This window comes from Lipomyces tetrasporus (genome assembly GCF_029532465.1).
Source record: "Lipomyces tetrasporus strain NRRL Y-64009 chromosome Unknown POJ06scaffold_6, whole genome shotgun sequence".
Classification (NCBI taxonomy): domain Eukaryota; kingdom Fungi; phylum Ascomycota; class Lipomycetes; order Lipomycetales; family Lipomycetaceae; genus Lipomyces; species Lipomyces tetrasporus.
In genome coordinates, this window is record NW_026611601.1 from 1,508,258 (window position 1) to 1,529,645 (window position 21,388).

General features: G+C 46.1%; 4 protein-coding genes across 4 annotated transcripts; 1 reads left to right on the forward strand and 3 right to left on the reverse strand.

The window, feature by feature from the left end:
- Positions 1-9,994: 9,994 nt before the first annotated feature.
- Positions 9,995-11,847, reverse strand: POJ06DRAFT_238853 (general substrate transporter; the record flags this gene model as incomplete). Its single annotated transcript, XM_056186009.1, has 5 exons — positions 9,995-10,306; positions 10,363-10,528; positions 10,578-11,382; positions 11,436-11,518; positions 11,573-11,847. 5 exons carry the CDS (start codon positions 11,845-11,847, stop codon positions 9,995-9,997), a joined length of 1,641 nt encoding a protein of 546 aa, XP_056043572.1.
- A 716-nt stretch (positions 11,848-12,563) lies between these two features.
- POJ06DRAFT_255498 (fungal-specific transcription factor domain-containing protein) lies at positions 12,564-15,636 on the forward strand. The gene is made up of 4 exons (XM_056187900.1): positions 12,564-12,946; positions 12,992-13,083; positions 13,134-14,265; positions 14,312-15,636. Exons 1-4 carry the CDS (start codon positions 12,908-12,910, stop codon positions 15,395-15,397), a joined length of 2,349 nt encoding a protein of 782 aa, XP_056043573.1. The 5' UTR covers positions 12,564-12,907; the 3' UTR covers positions 15,398-15,636.
- Positions 15,637-17,845, reverse strand: POJ06DRAFT_296020 (general substrate transporter). Its single transcript, XM_056190527.1, has 3 exons — positions 17,136-17,845; positions 16,923-17,087; positions 15,637-16,877 (listed from the first exon to the last, which is right to left on the reverse strand). Exons 1-3 carry the CDS (start codon positions 17,545-17,547, stop codon positions 15,760-15,762), a joined length of 1,695 nt encoding a protein of 564 aa, XP_056043574.1. The 5' UTR covers positions 17,548-17,845; the 3' UTR covers positions 15,637-15,759.
- A 1,377-nt stretch (positions 17,846-19,222) lies between these two features.
- Positions 19,223-20,854, reverse strand: POJ06DRAFT_255503 (uncharacterized protein). Its single transcript, XM_056187901.1, has one exon. The coding sequence runs from the start codon at positions 20,714-20,716 to the stop codon at positions 19,508-19,510; it is 1,209 nt and encodes a 402-aa protein (XP_056043575.1). The 5' UTR covers positions 20,717-20,854; the 3' UTR covers positions 19,223-19,507.
- Positions 20,855-21,388: the final 534 nt, after the last annotated feature.

The following is a 21,388-nucleotide window of genomic DNA, read 5'->3' on the forward strand; positions in this document are numbered from 1 at the left end:
AGAGTTGGCGTATCAAAGCCGGAGGACTTGGGTCCCGAGCCGTCCCATGCGAACGTATGGCGTAAGTAGTGTTGGCGTTCTTCTCAGGATCGCATCCCTGACTGTGATACGCCTTGCCCGTGCGGCACGCCTGCTCCTCCTGAGCCGCATGGAGCGGAAAGCCGGTTGAGGTTATTCTTCCAAAGGTCCCTTAACTGCGCTTCGTCTGATTGACGAAGATTATTGGGTCCAATGAGACCGCAGTCCTCAACTTTGGGTACAAAAAGAGCGTGACGAGATGAGGCTCAGGCCTCTCCTGCAGGAATTCTAGGACACTGCGAGAGCACCTCTACCGCATTTTGCAGATTTTCAGCAACTCATAGGGGCCTCCTCATCGTCCTCGACCGTCAGTCTTCCTTCGTGTTCTTTGTGTTTCTCTCCGCTCTCGGGTCCGTTCCGTTCTCCGCTCCGTCTTACGTAGCATTTGTCATACGGCTCCTCCGTTTCCGAGCTTGCTTCTGTGCGTTCGTCATCAGGGTTCCGAGTACAAGGAGGATTTCGGTACTGGATTCGCGTCTTTCGTTCTTTTTTTTTGTTTCGGGTCGCCTTCGGCCTATATGATGACATGTATACATAGTAATGTTGGTATTGATTGTTGTACATGAACGCCGATGGCAAGAGCTGGAAGAGACGGGTATAAAATGACAGTGATGTCATCTGTTGGACGCTTACGTCATAGCCGCTGTATGTCATGGCGGGATCATGTACCTGTTTTTGCCTCTGTAGCCTAGTCAGAGGTTGTTTTTCATGTACATATATAGAAATGCAGTTTCCCCGAGACCTGTACAACCATGGTCGACCAGATTCTCAGCCTCTTAGCCTGTTCTCTCAATATTCCATCTCCATATACTTCCACAAAGTAGGAATAGTTTTATCTGATTGCGATTGTTGGCAGCCGAAACGAAAGTATTTATGTGCATATTGTTTTTGAGCTGTACAACACTAGGAATGGCCGTTGACTTTTCTATTTTCGAGTCAACAACATCTGTAAAATCACCTTCGCCCTCAGTAATCTCTGCTGTTGACGTGGAAGATAAATTGCAAGAAAGAAGATTTCCTTTTCGACACCGGTCAGAGCTGTATACATCAGACACATTTTCTGCTGAGTATAGGAAGAATGTTGGCTCCAGCTAGTCATCCTAAAATAAAGGACAGGGTATAATGGGCACAACTATGTTTTCCTTGAAGGAAATGGTGTTGTAATTGTCTGCCCAGAAAAATGCCGTGACCCTCTCTGATATTAAAAACTGGAGGTGGAAACTGCTCTCAAAGAGAAAGAAATCCAGCTGAAGGAGAGTGAGTGATTTAAAGTTAGCAGAAAACAGACTGAAATTCTCCGTCTAGAGTTGGTGTCGTTGGTAGCAAAGCAGTTATTGTAACATTGAGAAGTTTAAAGACATACTTCCTGTGCATGTAGGATGGTAAAATTAAGACTCTGTCGCTTTGCCTTGCCTTGTTCAAGCTATATCGCTCGCTCTTGGTGGTAGTGAATACCCACATCTTCATCTCTTACTTCCTGCTGAGGCTCTTCAGGGTCCATATCTTGTTAGGCTGTCCATGCCATAAGAAAGTCTTCCTAGTCGAGCCCGAGAGATTCCTCATATACAAGAATAAAATTGTGGAGAATCCAGAAGGCGGCATATCTCAAGGACTTCGCAACTGTAATATGCGTAATTCGTTTACGCTTCGAAACCTTCCCTTAAGATTGCAGTTCTCAAAGCATATGCGGATCTGAGACAAGACTAGGTTGTAGCACGTATTGTCAACCCTTTCCTCATCTGGCATTTGAAGGCGTAGGAAGTCACTTGTACAACGGCTAGCCTGAGTCTGCCTCCAACGGATCTCATTTTCTGCAAGAGAGTATCTCGCATATTAAATAGTCTTGTCATCTTGACAACTGTCAGGTCTTGATCCAGGAACTCCGACCACGTAGTCAATTATCTTGCCATGGGGAGTGCAGATAAGCTTAATTGTTTGTCAGTGTGGTCAAGGCAAAAGGAGGTTGACATACCTGTACATTAGCAGAATAATTCGATTCGCGATCAAAAATATATTACCGTAGTCGTGAGGTTTGGCAAAGATCGGTACCAACGTACGACCGTGCCTGTTCTAACACCTGCCTAAGAAGCCACCTCCTCCATTGAAGCGCCATTGCCATAATGACTCAACCGATACAGCAGAATGGCATAGAAGGCACACTTTTCCACGTAACATTCCGTATATTTGTCGTTGTATGCTATGCAATACGCATCCCAATTGGGCACAAAATAATTATTTTCGTCTATGCGAGAACATTCAAAATATGTTCACCCTTCCATAGCAAGTCATTGAGTACACTCTCGAGGCTTTAGTGGCGAAATAGTATTGGTTCGTGACTGTGGATAAACTCTCAATCGGACATCGCCAAAAATTCTTAGTTAGGAAGTATTTCTTACAGGAACAAGATTACACTAAATAGTGATCCTTGACATGCTTTGGTAGCAGAAATAAGGAAATCAACTTAGTTCACAGTGACCGCAGAGTTAGTGATTTGATCCCTCAATCGAAATCTTATAGACGCTAGTGAAGAAGTAAAAGTGGAAGGGTGCTGAGGGTATCTGATGTCGTGTTTATGCTCTCGGGTTATTCCTAGAGAGTGATTCCAGCAGTACAGCGATTTAGTTAGTTAGCCTGTCTAAGCCTTCTCCCTACATACATTTTCATAGTGGGCCGCAATGGACATAAACATTATTTAGATATGGACATTTTTTGGAGAGTGTCCCTTCGATTCTGCCCTATGCTCTATTATTCATTTGCAGGCTACAGTAACTGCTAAATTAATGTGATTTGAGGATGTGAGTTTGTGGTCAGGCAGCGGACGAAGGGCTGGCGAGAATCTGTAGGAGTGTCAGGAACCGCCCCCCATAGACGGCATCTAATACGGAGATTGATAATTTGACTGATAATTATGAAATTTGGAAGTTAAAGGAACCTAATATATTTACGAATAGAATCGAAGAGCGTTAACGTGAGGGTATTGCAACAATGTAGTAATTATTGACTTTGTGCAAGATTTACCTAGGGGCGGGGACAAGGACCCAATTTATATATTTCAGTGTCGGCTGTCTCCGCTTACCCTTCCCTGCATATCCTACATCTTACAATTCTCATATCTGCATCCATCTTATGATCGGTTCCGAACGCATTACACAACCAACCTACCAATCGGCCTCGGGTCATTCAAGGACGCACTTTGTCTCTCGGAATATTTCCTCGCTGTTCAATCGAGATCCGGTGACGCACATGCATGGCATGATCCGTAAGCCTTTTTCGCGTCGAACTGCTGGCTATAATATTGTCAATCACGTTTGCCACGGATGGTCTCGCTGTCACATGTGCTTGAGCTAATGATGAGGCGGTTAGCTAGTGAGAGATCGGTTATGTTTCTGTTGGACTCTTTAATCATTGAGCAATCCACTTTATAGCGAATAACGTGCCATTTGCGCATATGAACAAGTACACGGGGTTTGCGCAATTGCCATTTGACTGCACCGAAGTCCCCTCCCTAATTATCCGAGTCTAGGAAGAATTACTGTATGGTGCCTAGCCCCATTGACAGAGCGGAATCGCATATCGAGCAACTGGACGGCGACTGGATTCACAGCGCATATTTTCAACAGATAATAGAGATTGATAATATGACTAATAATATGGATTCATATTGCGGATTTGTAATATTTGCGAATTGCTTGTATCCGAACGTTGTTGGTAATCCATGAGACACCGATAGAAGAGATTATTCTAAAGCCCAAACAGTTTTTTGTCCCCTGATAATTTGTTCGCAGTGACTCCAGCTACTCCGGTATGTCCGCAGTAAGTCCCAAAGTACAGGACTGACTGTGAAAATACTGTGTTGACCGTAAAGCATACAGTAATCAATACGTGTCCACCAGACGCTTTCTTCACAAGTATTACAGATGACGTTTTCTCTCAGTGAGTAATCGCCAATCCAAGATAGAGAGTTAGTTAGGTAAATTAGGATTCGGAGATATGTCTGAGCAATGGTGCCGTCACGAAGCCGTCACTTTATCGAGGGCCACGCCGCCCATGCGAGATTATCATCTGAATTTATACGGCAACCACCGATGCGAAACATTCGACTCGTGGGTGCTATCAGTTCAGTGCCTTGCTGGAGCACGGTTTCTTGGAGCCAAACGCGTAGCCTTCATGATCGTTGGATTGCCACAACTGTCACGTGCCAGTTGTTCATTTTAACAGGTAATCACTATTCGGAACACCACTGAACTAACACTCAGTGCCAGTGAAGACGAGAACTGGCGCGCTTGCTTCAGTGAAGCGCTACGCGATCATCTGCGGGAAGCATATCAGTAGAGCGATGTGACACTTCCTTAAGGTTTGCACTCCTGCGGGTGCAACGGTAATGCTGACTCATTGCCACTCATGAGCAGCACCATCTTACCTGGGAGATGACGGCTTCACATGATGGGCAGAGTTGACTTGGTTATAGTTTACGCTTATCTGGATATGTACGGTTGCTAGATGGGGAATAAATTAGGCAACTAATTAAGCTAGCGATACTAATTTTCCGAAGAAAGGATTGGCTGTTATTGCGCGAACCTAGTCGCCGACCCCCCAGCAATTGTATGCAGACAGTATTCATTTTACCAGGAATCATGCTGCTGACAGCGATGGCGGAATGATCGGATCATCAGTAATAGGCTGACAAGATGATGTGGGTAATTTGTATAAAAGAAACCGCGTAATCCTCTTGGAAATGTTTAAGATTAAGTTGATCAAGGCAAGGAGGCCCACGGAGTTCCACCCTTCTCTTGTGCCAATCTCTCTTGAGTTCGAGTGCATCTGTATGTAAATATAGCGTGTCCTGCGGCTCTAGCGCATTCGCGGGGCGTCTTTATTTCCTCCATAATGGGGGGCGCTGCGAGTTGGAAGAGTGAAGAACGAAAGGGCAAAGCACTCATTGACTCGGCAGTTAAGTATGGCGGTTCGCATTTGTCTACACCAGTGTGGACCGATCTGGCAACCGTTGGGATGAGAATCCTACCAATATACCTTATTTCATATCGAAGCACCACATAGAGCAGTACCTCAAGGAAAGGGCCTCCGAGAGTAACATGTCTTGGACTATCCTTCCGCCGTCGCATTCTTCGAAAACTTTCGCGAGCAGGCTCTTTGCCACGTTACAGGGCGCGTAGTGTCCAAAAAAACTCAAGATGAATGCTTGATTAAATGGATTGTTGACGATCAGGTTAGTTACAGCTTTCATTACTATATGGCAGTTCTAGTTCTTATATGTAGCAATCACTATCTGTCGTCGAAAATCGTTCCTTCAAGTCCTTTGTCAAAGGTATCAATCCGAATTATACGATCCCCACGAGGAAGACGATCACAAGACATCTCATCAATACTTATGCAAGTCATTTGGATGTTCTCAAAAGTCAACTAGATTCATTAGATGCGAAAGTGAGCCTTACCTATGATGTTTGGACGTCGAAAGCAAATCTTCCATATGCTAGTATCACGGCACATTTTATAACCAATGATTGGAATATGCACAGCTGTATCCTAAGCTTCAAGAACTTTAGTTATCCACATACAGCGCAACGCGATCAGGAGCTTATTATGGAGACCATTCTATTCTGGTTTGCAGACAAAGGTCATTGGCTAGGAAGCAACTGTCCAAGGTATGAGAGCCATGAAGGCTCAACTTGAAAGGGATTACAAAGATTCATCATTCAACGCTCTCAGATGCGCAGTGTATTCGCTGCAACTGTCACTGAAGCCAGTTTTTAAAGCCTGCTGTGATCAACTTACTTTAACAAGAGACCTGGTAATCCTTGCAAAAAAGTCTCCGAAATTTGCGCAAAGAATTGCCGAAATATCCAAAGCCATTGCCGAAGATGTGGAAGACAATGGAGTCAATTCCTTTCATCGTCATGTCACTTTGAAGTTGGACACAGAAACCAGATGGAATTCCACTTATGCTATGTTTATATCTCTCTTGCGCATGAGGAAGCCGTTGGAAGAAACTCTTCAGTGAGCTTTCGACCGATAGATCGACTCCAAAGGCCTGGAAAAGGTGCATCATTTCTGATGATGACTGGGCGGATATAACTGTTGCAAATGTAAATGCGCAAGTGGAAGTGTGAACGTAGGGGTTGGTGAGTCTCTGGATGATTGAATGTACAATCTACGTCCAGTCTCAAGGGATTGACTATCTACTTATATAGTTGAGACTGTGCCTGATTACTAAGGCATGTACAGTAAAATATTGTAGAATGATACTACGTAATCAGGATGGCGTGATTGAACACGTCATCTCAACCCCCGCATCTGGAATATTCTAGTGTGCACTATGCACCTATAGAATTTTCTATCGTAGATGCTACTGACAAATCATTTGTCAGCTGTAGACGGGTGACTTTTCGAGCTGTCTACTGTAGCTGGAGGGTTGATTCTCAACATATAACCTGGCTTGTGTACATGCTAAAGCCATTTAGTGATGTGTCAGACCATCATGGAGGCGAGAAATATCCATCCCTTGGATCGATACTTATTGTCTATCAAAAGATCAGAAGCTTGAAAATGGCTTGATGCGATTTTTGAAAATGCTCGATCATGATGGGAAGGCTAACTTGGAGAATGACTTTGAAGACTTGCCTATAGAGCGGGTTCATGCAGTTGGTCCAAAGCTCACGGGCGACTTACATCAGAGGCATGTTAGCTTGAAACAAACGAATAAGTTGGCAGAATTGGCAACGGCTGTGGATCCTAGATTTAGACTCCGGTTTGTCGCGGATGCCCATGAGAAGCACCGAATTAAGGTGGAATTTAGGAAATATCTTGACGAATATTACCCATCCGAGATGGTTTCTTGCACAATACCACTTAAGAGGAATGTTTTTATGGTTACTATTGATTTGGAGAAGCCTGATCATGAAGACTCTGCGGAAGATGAAGTATTTGATGAGGTGACGAGGTGGTTCCAACGGTCCACAGAGAGATCTGACAGCGATCCACTTGCATATTTTAAGAGGAAGCATAACGATTTTCCAAGAATCTCGCATATGGCACGAGATCTTTTGGCTGTCCCTGGGTCGTCCGTGCCCTCGGAAAGAACTTTTTCTGAAGTGGCAATCTTATTACAGTTCGCAGGACCCGCTTGGGTAATAAAACCATTGAGGCATGCACGTGGCTAAAGAGTTGGGATTGGTCAAGAGAAGCGAATGGTGGTATGTCAGAGGAGGTTGAGGAGTCAGATGCAGAAGAAACGGCAGCAATGATATTGAGTGGCTGAATTGTTGGTATTTGTTGGTATTTTAAATAAGAAAGCTTAATCTAAATTATTATTTACTTCATTTGTTTTGAATATTTTAAAGTATTATATCGCTATAATTTCGTGTCCGTGGGCAACGATTGGCAATTGGGTAGCGGACGCGACAAACCTAGAGCGGTCGGCATGTGTCATGCCATGAAGTAGCGCGTTGTGTCTATGAATATCGACTGGACAGGGAAGGAAATGCTGAAGTGGTATCGTAGTAGGCACGGATAAGTGCTCGAAAAGCATATTCATTAAGTAACTAAAAATGATTCAACCATCCAATAGTTTAAGTAGACCGGCTTTCACATGCTAACTGTCTTATCTATAGTCGAGCACCGGCAAGAACCCACTATCCGGATTGGTGTGACATGCAGTCAGGACACAAGCGCACATGATTATATAGTAACGAAAGCTCGTCATTGAGGTATGTGCGGCTTTATGACATGCGATGAGGCTCTCGTGCGTGTCCATTGGACACAACATGGGAGAGGCCCAGACGAAGTCAGGCATTGAGAAACGCACGAGACGCATGGGTTGGTAATACGTAACGGCGGCATACATGCGGAGTTTAGATCTGTTTCGCGGAACGCAATTGCAGTGTACATGGATACATGATTGTTAAGTACAAGTGTGAGCAGACGGGCATGTTATGCGTGCGAGGACTCAATGATTTCTATGATGGGGATCTGTCCCATACCCACCAACAAATGTGGATAGTTGATAGCAAAATTATCAGGTATCACTCATATCTTGTACGGATAATTGCAAGCTCCATATGAACTGTTGCCCCGGAGTCTAGGACAAATTCCCGTCCTACTAAAATGTAGCTAATGCCAGGGTTTGCTTTGCGAGGCAGACTAATCATGAAAGATCGTTTGGGTCGGAACGCTTTCCGGCCTCAGTAATGCCTGCCTGGTGTGCTTGGTCATAAGCACCCGGGAGCTAATTTTTACAGGGCCTCATAGAGCCGCGAAAAGCTGCATGCACCGCATGATGGTTGGTTTTTTAAACCACCTCTATGTGCGTTTTTAAATTAAGTGTATTGCGGGAAGAAGCTCGAATGAGTAGACTGTTCAGAGTGGTAATCAAAGTCAATGTTCCCCTCGCATAGCGAACATACTATTTCTATAATATATACGTCTTACTTTCATACTTTGGCCAAGCTCGACCGCCCTTGTCTTTCGTTATCATCTTGTCCTTCCATCTTCCCTAATCATGGACATCCTGATACTAACCTAATCTAGTAGAAGCTACTCTTAATTACGAAATTTTGTCGGTTTACCGATATAGTATAGGCAAAGCCCAGAGACCACCAATCTTGATCGGGGATAGATAGTATCGGCAGACTGAAGAGGTTGACTATATAGTATAATTGCCGATGTAGTATAGGCAAAACCGGGAAATCGTCAAATCGGGAACAGCCCTACTCCTGATCCCTTTTAGCTAAGAGAAATGTGTCTTCGAGATGGTTTGAGGTGTCCCTGATGTTCGTGAATAAGTTGCGTGCGTAATGATCCATAAGTCGTTGAGCTACTTTTGAAGCGAGCTCTCCAAGGACAGTCATAGAGCACCTTGCGTCTTTATGACGGGTGAGACAGACTGTTTGTTTGTCATTGGAAAATTTCTGCAGTTGAACGGTGACGAGATATTCGGACGGCAACTAATTCCATTTTTTGTAGCGGCGAAGAGGTCGAGCTACAACTGACGACTCGTGCGTATGAAGATCTACTTTACGCAAGTCCCAAAGAGGAATGGCGTTGGTGGTTGCCATGAGTCGGTTCCTAAACAAGTACGGATTTCGCTACAGCCAATTTTTGTCTATAGACACAAAACTAACGAGACAACTAAACCAATCGATGACCATTAGAGTCAGCTAGAATATAAGTAGTCGAATTGTGTTCCTTAAATTCCTTTGCCCGCGGACGCTAGGAGTAATTCCATTTCGAGCGCATTCCGCCAACACACAAGATATAATATACGTTCGAGACAGCGACTTGAGATATCTGGAAACTTTTGCATGATATATGTCTTACAACCTAGCGCTGGACACAATATCGACTATCGGGCGATATCGGTATAACGTGATACGATATACATGTAGATGATTAATATCGTATCGCACCAAAAGAAACGGTCCTAAGATAGAAGCACTAGATAATTAGCCAACTAAGTGCGCGCCAAAAAGCCCCCATAGATATTTGAGTTATAGGGATCATATTTAAGATATCCCATTTTACACTTGGTGGCCAACCCTAAACCCTAATTTTAAATAGTGTTTAAACTAATCCCGGCATTTTATAATTCAATAGCGTAGGGCGACGTACGTTACGATATCGCCAAACTTTTCTAGCCGGCGATACGGTTTCCGATATGGAAAAAACCCGCGATATTAAATCGTGTCAGCCCTATAACAAAACCGAACGACGCCATGTAAACTGGGATTTGTTTTTCAGTATAGAGCATTCTCCGCTGTAGTATTCTAGTTCTTTGCTTACAAGACTGTCAGTTCTCCTCCATATAATTAAACCCAGAATTGAATCTCTATCTTTCCATCTCATTCTTATAATAAACATAAATACGTTATCTAAGGTCTATGCAATCTAACCAAAAATAAGCTCAAGGTAAATTGCTCCACCCTTGTTGCTGTGACTGGGCTGGAATCTCTCGAATGCCCTCTACCGACAATACACTTGCGTCATCTGCATCAGAGACTTCTAGGTCACTGACATTCATATCGCCAGTTTTGTTTGCCTTGTCGAGCTCTAGAATCAGATCAGTTTCAGCCTGTAAAGATCGGGGAACGAAGCCGGCGGAGTGCCATGCAAATGGGACGGTGTTGTAAAGTTCGTCAATCTGCTCAAGCGTGAGGCCCTTTGTCTCATACACCCAGATGTAGACGAAAATAGCACCGAACAAACTGCAAGATCCCTAGAGCATTACAGCCATCAGCATTACAGGCTCAAAACAGAATGCGGAGGACCTACCCAGATGAAAAATACATTACTTCCTAAGTTTGCATTTCCAGGGCCAGAATCCACCAAGTACGGGGTGGAAAGGGCGATTATAAAGTTCCAGATGTAATCGCATCCCAGAGATATCGCGATAGACTTTGCCCGCGTTCGAAGTGGAAAGGTCTCCCCCACAATGACACTAAAAGGTGTTAATCCGAGACAATTCTTATAACCTCTGACCGACTTACAGAGATGGAGGACCGACACCGGCTGACTCAATAGCTATGTAGAGGATACTGAAGCTGACCAAAATCTTTCTTGACAGATCCGTATCTGCGGCAACCAAACCAACTATGGCAATAATATACTGCGTGACCCACGAGCCGATGTAACCAATTATCAAAAACGTCCGCCTTCCCAGACGCTCAATCAAGTAGAGTGCCGGAAGTGTCATACTAAAACTGACGAGATTTGTGGCCATAGATATGACAAATGAGTTTGTAATCCCAGCTTGTTGGAAGAAGTCTGTGCCAAAGTACTTAATAAAGTTAACACCGACCAGTTGACTGAACGCCATTACGGTCATGCCAAGAATGAGACGGTACAACTGTTTGTTTTCGCGCCTGAAACAATCTTTGACTGAGATATCCCCAGCTGATTGTTCTATTTCCAGACTAGCTTCAATCTCGTCCAATTCGGAAGTAATCAGACTGTCATCCTCGTCACGATGGCGGATACGAGCAAGCGCTTGTCGTGCCTTGTCGCGCTTGCCGTATTTCATAAAGTACCGAGGTGACTCCGGCAGGAACGCAAATCCAGAGATGAGAATAATAGCCCAGATAAACTGGATATAGATTGGGATTAGGTAGGCCGACTTGCCGCCTCGATCCTTCGTAGAGTTGTTCACGATGGCCGCAAGCAGGACTCCAAAAGTTTTCGCAGTATGATAGCCCGCAGTGATCGTGCCTCTGATATGCTTTGGGGCGATTTCGGCCTGGTATAAAGGACCAATTGATGAGATGGCTCCCGTTCCAAAGCCTACGACAAAGCGCCCTAAGAGTAGCGTTAACAAAACTGAGACTCTCCTGAATACGGGCTGAAAGTACCTCCTCCAAAAAGCACGGCATTGGTCCTGGCGACCTGCATTGCGACGCCAATCATAAAGATGATAGATCCAAAGATTAGGCCCCTGAATTTCGTGTGAGGTTGTGCGTGCATAACCGACTCTCTACATAGCACTTACATTCGACGGCCGCGCACATCGGCCAAATAACCAGTAGAGAACGCACCGCAAAATAAGCCGGCGGATAATATCGACACAAAGAGTGACTTCTTGCTGGATGGCAAATACCAGCTGCCGTCTGGGAGCTGAGCGCCGTACTGCTGCTTGAAGGGCTCCATGGCCAAAATGCCAGCTATAAGTCCAGTATCATAGCCATACAGGATACCTCCAATCGTTGTGAATGCACCGATAACTATGGATGGCACCAAGGATCCCTTTTCGAAGGAGCGCGCCATAGTCAAGTTGAACCGAACTGGGTCGGACTGGGTGAGATTTTGATGGCGTGGTCTGCGCCTCCCACCAACCACTAACTTTTGCCGAATCTAACTAGTAAAAATGTCGGTGCGCGTAATAGGTAGATACTTTAATATTTATGAAATGGAAAGGGCTAAATCAAAAATCAAAACATAGGAACAACAGCCGACTGGTGCGGAGTGTAATAAAATCAACTAGACTGGCAATGTCGATAAATGTTAAACGCTATCTATCGAGCGGCGGGAAGTTTAGTGCGCGGGAACGGGCGGCGCCAAGGGCGATTATCGTTGAATACCCGACCGCGTTTGCTGCTCGGACATTTGAACAAACACACTCATCCGCTTCAGCAATGCTTGCCCAAGTCGTTATCTCAGCAAAATTTCAGTATAAACCAGAACGCGGTAAGTTTAGTTGCCTCTCAAGATACCGCATCGGAATGCCCGAGGTACCAACGATAACGTTGGAGTTAGACAGGGGTGTTCCTGGAACAGGGTTAGGGTAAGAAATTGATGAGATTCGTCACCCTAACCCGCTATCGAACCATCGAACCTAACTGCAGTACCCTGACCCTGACCCTGAGAGAAAACTGTAGTTACATTATTATGGCGCTGCTGGTACAAGCCCCTTGAGTTCCCCGCATGGGTCACGTACGCGAACTCTTGCCTAGGCGCAGTCAGCGGTATTATTATTACTCACGATCAATCTTCTCCTACCCGACTGCTGAATATACTGAGCTTTTATCTTACTGTGCGTTATCTGAGCTTTAATATGCGGTCTGCCTCATCGTCCAGTGAGTCTGCAATACCTCCCCATGCGCTACCGACGACAGAGATCACGTCCAGTGCTGCTGCCGTGGAACCGGGCCCACAGATCTCCTCGGGCAGAATATCAAAATCGAGGAGCAGGCGCATTACGCCACTCACACTTTGGGCAGTAGGTAATTTCGGCGCATTACTCTGAGTGCGCATATCTCAAAGCTGACCTGCGATCTAGTGCAACGAATGCAAGGTAATATAACTCAAGCCACAGTTTGAGCAGCCTATGTTAACTAAGCTTTACCGGCAGAGACGAAAGAGCAAGGTATTTGTACGCCATTCTGTACTTAATTAGTCTAACGCGGCGCAGTGTTCTGGTGAAGTTGTCTGTAGCTACTGTCTCCGCACGAATCGGAAGTGTGTATATGACGAACGCACACACCGTATTCCGCTGACACGACTGTGAGCATAATCGCATTGGGATAAATACATGTGTTAATGCAGGTGGATAGTAATCTTGACAACCTTGAACACCGATGCAAAAAACTTGAGCACATCATACGAACGATATCTCCTCAAACTGACATCGATCAGCTTGTTGGCAACTGCCCAGATTCACCTTCGCTGTGGAATTCCGGCTTGTTCTCGTCAATTCCACGATCGCTACCAGATCACTTGAACCATAATCCGACTGATGATGATACATATGCATCAGCTGAAACTTTGCAAGATGAAGAGCCGATCGATCCGGACGAATTTGAGTGGGATGAGGGACCATTCACCAGTGATCCAACTCAAGGCCGTCCGACCCAAGACGGAATGGGAACGCTAGAACTTGATAGACGAGAGTCCGGATATCTCGGACGGTCCGCTGGCGCATCGCTTATGCGTGTAGTCAACAAGCTACTGGGTTATGGTAGCTGCACTTCGGACGCCGGTGCATCACAACACGATATCGGGAGAAGAAATTCAACCGAAGTACAAAGCGTCTATGTGTCTCAACAATATCCTAACGCTGCACTACTTGCTGAGCAGCAATTGGCGTCAGTCGCTGTGCGTGATGTCCTGGTCGATTCATATTTCAGAACTTTCCATCCCATGTACCCAATTCTCCACGAAGGTACCTTTAGGGATCAATACTTGCGGATGGATCCGATCCGAAAGAATTGCCATTGGTACATGCTGCTACGAATGGTCCTTGCTCTTGGCACGCTTGCTGCAAGCACACGAGCAAATAATGATGACTACTCGTTCTATTTATCTGCTCGCGAAAGATTCTCGGCTGAAATTTACGAATCCGGAACAATTGAGCTCCTACAGATATTATTGCTGATGGTGAACTATCTGCAAAAGAGAGATAAGCCAAACAGTAGCTATACGCTCCTTGGATTGGCCATGCGCATGGCTGTCGGGTTAGGACTGCATCGAGAATTTTCCAATGGTTCTACTTCGCTAAGTAGCCACACCGCGGGGAAGCCACGCACTGCTCAGCCGAATACGTTGAAAATGGAGATACGACGACGTGTGTGGTGGACATTGTATTTGTTTGACTCGGGTTCTTCCATCACTTTTGGGCGACCACCACTGATGGCAGTGCCGCAACAGACTGTCGACGTTACTGAATGTGGGAACGTTGAAGATTCGGTAAGTAGCAAGGGCGTGAGTATGCAATCACATCTAATGAAGCTAGAAATTGAAATTAACCGATGACATCGGGCCATCCGTACCGTACGCCACTCCGTACTCAGCTTTCATAGCGCACTCGCGACTTTCAATTATTTCGAACAAGGTGTATTACCAATTCTACACTTTGTCCAGACATCAGAGACCGCTGTCAGAGCCAACATTGAAAGACATCCTGACGTGCTTTGAACGAGAGATGGAAGATTGGAGACAGAATCTCATTGCCGATTTTTTTGGCTCCAACTGTTCGGAGTGGTTCACAGGACCCCGCGCCGTGGTGCTATGGAAGGCGAAGAATTTGCAATTGCTATTGTATAAGAGCTTCTTAGAATCTGCTGCCGTCGCATCGTATCAAAAGCACACCGCCAACCTATATTCGAGCGGCGCTTACAGTCTGATGGCTAACCCGTACCTACGACGTTGCATAGAACTATCGGAGGAGTCAATTGCCTTGATATCACAATTTTGTGCAGAAATAGACAGAATTTGGTGGGCAGTCAGCTGGTATGCGACATACTTCCTCTTTCAGGCAGACCTATTTTTAATTGTCGTTATTCTTGGCTTTCCGGAAGACCATCAGACAGCAATTGAATGCCAGCAGCAGGTTGCATTATCAAAGACTTTGTTTAAGCAACTGCAAGTCTCCAATACTGTGGCAGGAAAGTGTTTGAATGCGTTGGAGAGGATCGAGCGCTTGCTAGTGGTCAGAAGACAGAATGTGCTTGATGACCCTGGATTCGCCATGTTTGGCACTGGCGCTGTAAACAACTCAATCCATGATGGCGAGGAGCCTCCAACATATTCGATTATAAGCAGCTTGTCAGCCACTGCGGTGTCGCAATCATCATTGCATTTGCTAAGCTCCACTGGCGGACTGCCAACGGCGACGCCGCCCGACGTGGCTGCACCTCTGGCCACGACCGACATTACATACCTTCAGAACATGAGCGCTCTGCCAAACATACTCATGAACAATATCGGCAGGAATTTTGACTCGGGACTCGACATGACCATATTTTTCGATGAGCTGAACCTGGCGTCATTCGACGACCACACGGCTATTTTCAGTAGCGTTAGTGCTCCAAGTGAGTAGGGTATGAATGAATAACGCAGCAAGACGAATTCAGATACGTGGTACTGCGATAGACGAGTCGGCATATTGGACTTATCTGTCGAGCTAGCATCATCCAATTCTGATGAGGACGACTGGACACCGATAGAACAACACCGCCGTCTTCTGCATGTGATGGTTGAATGATTGATTGTTATTGCATTCGATAAACTTGAGCAATTTAGAGATGCCACAATGTACAGTGTAGCCATAATGCGATGTATTAACAGAGTCGAAATATCTCTGCCCAAAATTAAAACGCTATCTAATGTTACAACAAGCCGGATGTGTTTGTCAACTTCTGTCTTCCCAGTTTGCAACCTGTAACTAAAACAAAACAGCGTTTAGTATTGGTCTTGCAGTTCGATATCGAGGTCGTCGGAATAAGATCCAGTCTTGCGGTAGATGGGAACATTGCGGGACTCGCATTTGAGCTCTTGCTGAATACGGGCCATGCGATCCGCGGTCTCCTTGCCTTCGTTTCCACCCCACAGTCTGTCCATTTCTTCCATGGGGACACCTTTGGTTTCAGGCAGGAAGAGTAAAACCCAACAAAACAGGATCATGGTGAAGGCGAAGAAGAAATAGAAGGTACCGAACTTGAATTGACTTAACATAATCGGGGTTATAAGACCGATGACAAAGTTGGAGATCCAGTTAACAGATATCGCGATTCCCATTGCTTGCGCACGAACACCAAGCGGGAAGATTTCAGTAGGGTAAATCCAGGCAATACAGCCAACCGAGTAAGCAAAATTGAAGACGAAGAACCAGACGAACGCGGCTGCCGCCCAGCCGGCAGACAAATGATCGGCCCATGAGTGCTCATATATGGCGTACAACGTGGCAATAATGAAGTGCGAGAGCGACATGAAAAGTGCACCGACCATCAACACTACGCGGCGGCCAAAGTTGTCGACGATTCCGATGGCAGGAACGGTTGCCACAACATTAATGATTCCAACAACACCGGTCGCGAGCAAGGACACCGAATTTCCGCTGAGACCGATGGACTTGAACATTTTGGGCGCGTAGTAGATGATCGCGTTGACACCAGTAAACTGCTGAAGAAATTGCATGAAGCAAGCAACGAAAAGGCGTCTGGAAAGATGCTTCTGAGTGAAAAGCTCCTTATACTGTTGAAATGCGATTTGAGCAGGCGTCTTAGCGTTTGGAAACTTTTCTTTGATTGTCAGTGCATCAAACCGAGCGCCCGCCTTGATCTGCATAATTTCTGCCTGGACGATGGGATGATTTTCGGGCATCTTTCGCAGACGAGATAGGACGGTCAGAGCTTCGTGCTCACGACCGACTTTGACGAGCCATCGAGGAGAAAATGGAAGAACGAAGAAACACCCAGTGAGAAGCGTTAGTGCCGGAACAACACGTAGGGCAAAGGGCAGTCTCCAAGCAGCCTGACTTTGTCCTTCGCCGATTCCGCCGATGTACTGAGTGCCGTAATCTATTACTATTAGTAAAGGCCATCCATAAATTCCAGAGCACACACCAAGCCAGAACGAAATCATAATGCCGCAAGCAATAGCAAACTGCTGGAGAGTCACCGCCGAGCCTCGGAGATTTGGCGGCGCAACCTCACCGATCCAAAGCGGGACGCCCATAGAAATCTGACCGAGGCCAATGCCACCGATGAAACGACCAATAAAGAGCATACCTGAGATTGTCAGCTATACACAAATTCCAAAGAGCTCAGATTTCATACTATTGTCGACAGCGGCAGCTTGGAGGACAGAGCCGATGAGAAATGCGACGCAAGCCACAGCAACACTATAGCGCCGGGACAATCTGTCGGCGAGAGGGCTATTGATAAGCGCGCCCACGAATGCGCCGAGCTGCATAATGGACACAACCCATCCTTGCAAATCGCCATTGCCGCCAACACGAGGGAAGCGAGCTTCAAAGTCGTGCATGACTAGCACGCCCGAGATGACACCTTGATCATAGCCAAAGAGGAAGCCACCCAGACTGGCGAAGAGAGAGTAGAATAATATATTGGACGACTTCAAGAGTCCGCGGAAACCACTTGGCCCATAGGCGGAGTCGAGGTCGACAGACGATGATATGTCGTCTACTGACGAGCTTCTTATCATTCGAACAATCTTCTCGTCGGACATTCTGCGACAAAAGCTGCTAAGACGAGTAGAGTAAACACAGAGCAATAGTCAACAGAACAGGTTGGGAGGGCGGGGCACAGACGGGGAACAGAAAGATATGGAGACGCGGAAGCTCTCCGGCTGGAAGAGGTCTCAATTTTATGGCAGCCGGTTTGCAAACGGCAGCCAAAACAAGCGCGCCGCACGCTCGCCGTCGCACTAAGCGAGCACAGGATCGCAGAAACCTCATTGGTGCCTCGCCAGACGTCTGCTAGGTGAATTTGCGGGGTGCCTTCTGTCTCAGGCCCAGTTATTTGTGAGCAGAGTGGAACAATGTTCGGAGCGCTTGCTTCGACATCGGAGAAGGTGCTGCGACTTTGAACCCTTGCCCAGCATGCTGGTCCGCGTTGTTACGGAAACCGTGGTCCGCCTAATGCGTGCGGCTCGTTAAGCGACGCCTCCATAACTCCGCAAGGGCTGAGTAGAACTCCTTTAGCCGATATAATGTTTACAGCCTCTGCATATCGGCTTAGCGAGGTTATCGGGTTACTGAATAGAGTTTGATTATATTTATATAATCATCGACTAAACCAACTATCTAGACTTTGTACATACAGAGACTCTAGCTCGGTAAAGTGAATTATCGTTTTAAGGCATTGCTATGCCTCAGGAAGACTCGGCATTGGGCGAACGATGCCGGGAAAATCATCGTTCTCATCTATATCTGCATGATCCTGAGTATGTTCTCTATGACCGTCCATAATTTGCTGCAGTTGCTCTTTATTTGAAGCTTCTGGTATAGGACTTTCCTCTCTAGACTCGTAGGCTGGGTGTAAGAAATTTGCGAGACTCCTGGCATTTTGGATCCGTCCAGCATGCTGACCATGGTCAAAGAGAGAAGCAAGGTCTGGGGTCACATTGGGAGCTGAAGAGGTTCTGCGACCAATGTATTCTTTCGAAAACAGCTATTGATTGTCGTAGATGAGACATCATGGTTGCATGCTCAAAGAAGCCAGCGAATTGCATGCAAGATCGTCAATGTCACAAGAGGATCTCCATCATTCCCAAAGTCTTCAAGCATATAGCTTAGCCATTGCGTCCGGTGATAGACCTTAAAGAATCTGAATGATTCTTTGATCTAAGGGCTTGTAGAATTGGGTGGCAGCCACAAGATGCGAATATTTGGAAGCGGAGGTGCAGTGCAAGGCCTGTACTATGCTCCCCAAAGTTATCTATCGTAAGTAGAACAGTACCAGCAGCAGCTTGAGTCTGCCTAAATAACTGCCTTAGCACTGCGCACTGCTGGGACTCCATGAAACTTGCTCAAGGTTTAATGCAAGTTCGAGGAAAACTCTCGCAGAATCATCTAATAGCCCGCTCAGCTGCGTAATCGCGGAGTAAAGGGCCGAACCGTTAGATTTTAGAGTTTAATTGAAAACGCCATGATAATTGACTAAAGACATATTGCCGGCCCTTGGAAATCATTTGGCTGATTCATGACATGGCCAGCTATAGTGAGGACATCTTTGCAATGAGGAATGAATGGACAGCCAGATGTTCAATTTAGAAATCGAAAATATCGCTAGGTCTGGACCGAGTACGCGAACTAAACGCGCTAACTGAGTCCACGGATATATATATCTAGTTATCCATATACCAGGCCAAACACCTGTGGTCCTGAGGTAGGAACAGTTGGCAGAAGCCCATTAGTGTCGGTTTAGGGTACATGGCCAATGCAGGCGATATTCAGGGCCAGGAATCAATGGCGGCAGAAGTTATTATTTCCTATTTATTTTCGTGCACTAGCTAATGTGCTGTTTGGCTCCTGGCATATTTTGCTTGGTGCATATTTTCGTTGTATTCGAAATCAGGCTACCTAGTATAAAAGGTTTCAGTCCGGCGGATTGTGTATGAATCAGATTCATTGCAATTGATAATATCTCGTGCACATTAAAATTTACAGTTTTGCACCTTATCTAAATCACCGGACCAGTGCTCCCTGTGCAGCGCACCTCATCTCGAATATACGTGATTCGTTTAACAAAATAATCACGCCCGGATCAGCGAAACAGAAATTTGCGATGCCTCGCGGCACTAAAATCTTGCCAATCAAAGTTCCGCATGGGTTCCACACATGAACGCCGTCGCCGCAGCCCGAGTACACGTTTCCCGCAAGATCAACTTTGATACCGTCCGGTGCACCGCAGTCCGCAAAAGCAAACACCCGCTTGTTTGCTAAGTAAAATGATAGCTCGCCGCTCGGTGATATCTGCTCGACTACATCTAACACGTATATCGTTGCTGCTGCCTCTGCTAGATTGCTGCCGCGTCCGTCGTATGCTTCCGTGTCTGTAACATAGCATTTGCTACAGTCCGGCGAGAATGCAATGCCATTTGGTCGCGTAAGCCCGTCCGCAACCATTCTAACGCTTCCGGTTTTGGGCTGAAAGCAGTACACTTGATTCGGCAGTCTTTGGAACCGGCGGAGAGTCTGCAACTGCGCATAGTCCGGATCAGTGAACCATAGACTGCCATCCATCGGTAAAACAACAACGTCGTTCGGTGCATTGAACGGTCGACCATAAAAGTTGTTCAAAATCGTTCTCGTTGTGTACGGTGGCTTGGGATTCATGTACACCAGTGCGCCGGGAACCAAGCCGCTGCCTTGCTGACAAAGGAGCAAGCCGTCTTCATAATTGGTACCACCGTTTCCAGATAGAATTGGAGGATGGGGTGCTATATTTTCCCATTCGTACAGGACGTCGTCCGCATCGTCAGCTGTATCGGAATACTCCGGTAGCTTGATTTTGGAGATGACGATCTGACGGTGCTGGTGCTTAGAGTCGCCATAGAACTGGTTCGAAGTGAAGAACACCTCTCGCGTGCTCGGGATCCACACTCCCGCTTCATGAGCAAAGGGATATGTCTCATTCTTGGCGATGAGCTTCAGCTTTGGATTGGGACCGAGAACTTTTAAAAAATCGTCGTGATACACTACAAAAGGCTGTACCGGAACCCGCGAGTCGCTCAAAGCCAGATTAACCACTTCAGGGCTATGCTTTGCTGAAACTGCAGACGACGATTCGTACCAGGCTGGCTCTTCTGCGCCCCGGTCGTAGGAAGTTGTGAGAACAGCATTGGCTTGCGGATCGATGACCTGGACGTTCGGAGGCAGTGAACTTGGCGTCATATTTCTACAATTAATGCAAATCGTTAATTAAACCTAACCAGGCTCGATAAATTAATAGAAGCCTAACTGCGTGACCAGTGTAATATTTCTCGTGCGCCTAAGTAGATCTAGATATGAGACTGCTTGTGTGCCTCGAACTGTGCCCTTTGTTCAAGTTCCCCGGGGGCTCGACGCCCCGAGGCCGGTCACATCGGCGTTTAAAGTTTGGCTACAAATCACCTTGATCTTCGCTGATCCCAGCCAATATCGAGTGCTGACGACAATTATTACCAAACCTAGAGATAACAAGATTTAGTTTCACTTAAATTGGCGTACTAAAGACACGGTTATTATCTACAGCCAGACTTCTTTGCCGACGTGGTGCCTTAGACTAGGCAATGCTACGTTTCGAACTGCTGGTAATCGAAAAACGAAGTTCGAAGTTGCGAGGATTGGCGCCCCAGACCCAGCTGTCGCTCGAAGGCGAAAGATGACATTATTCTTCGACAATAGGAAGTCTTTCGGTACGAATCTCGCCATTGGACGCTACATGTAGGCATATTGTGTCTCGGGTATTCAAATATCGGTACGCACCAGGACACTGAAACCTGCAAATATTGTAACTGTCATTTTACAAACAGCATCTAATAGGGTGTACTAGTTAACATTTTGCAAAGAAAAAATCAGTTGTTC

Coding starts and splice junctions, on each gene's coding strand:
- POJ06DRAFT_255498 (XM_056187900.1), top strand. CDS start 12,908: ATGTTAACTAAGCTTTACCGGCAGAGACGAAAGAGCAAG. Junction 12,947..12,991: donor GGCAGAGACGAAAGAGCAAG/GTATTTGTACGC, acceptor AACGCGGCGCAG/TGTTCTGGTGAAGTTGTCTG. Junction 14,266..14,311: donor GTGGGAACGTTGAAGATTCG/GTAAGTAGCAAG, acceptor TAATGAAGCTAG/AAATTGAAATTAACCGATGA.
- POJ06DRAFT_296020 (XM_056190527.1), bottom strand. CDS start 17,547: ATGTCCGACGAGAAGATTGTTCGAATGATAAGAAGCTCGTCAGTAGAC. Junction 17,088..17,135: donor AGCTGCCGCTGTCGACAATA/GTATGAAATCTG, acceptor TGACAATCTCAG/GTATGCTCTTTATTGGTCGT. Junction 16,878..16,922: donor TATGATTTCGTTCTGGCTTG/GTGTGTGCTCTG, acceptor TAATAGTAATAG/ATTACGGCACTCAGTACATC.
- POJ06DRAFT_255503 (XM_056187901.1), bottom strand. CDS start 20,716: ATGACGCCAAGTTCACTGCCTCCGAACGTCCAGGTCATCGATCCGCAA.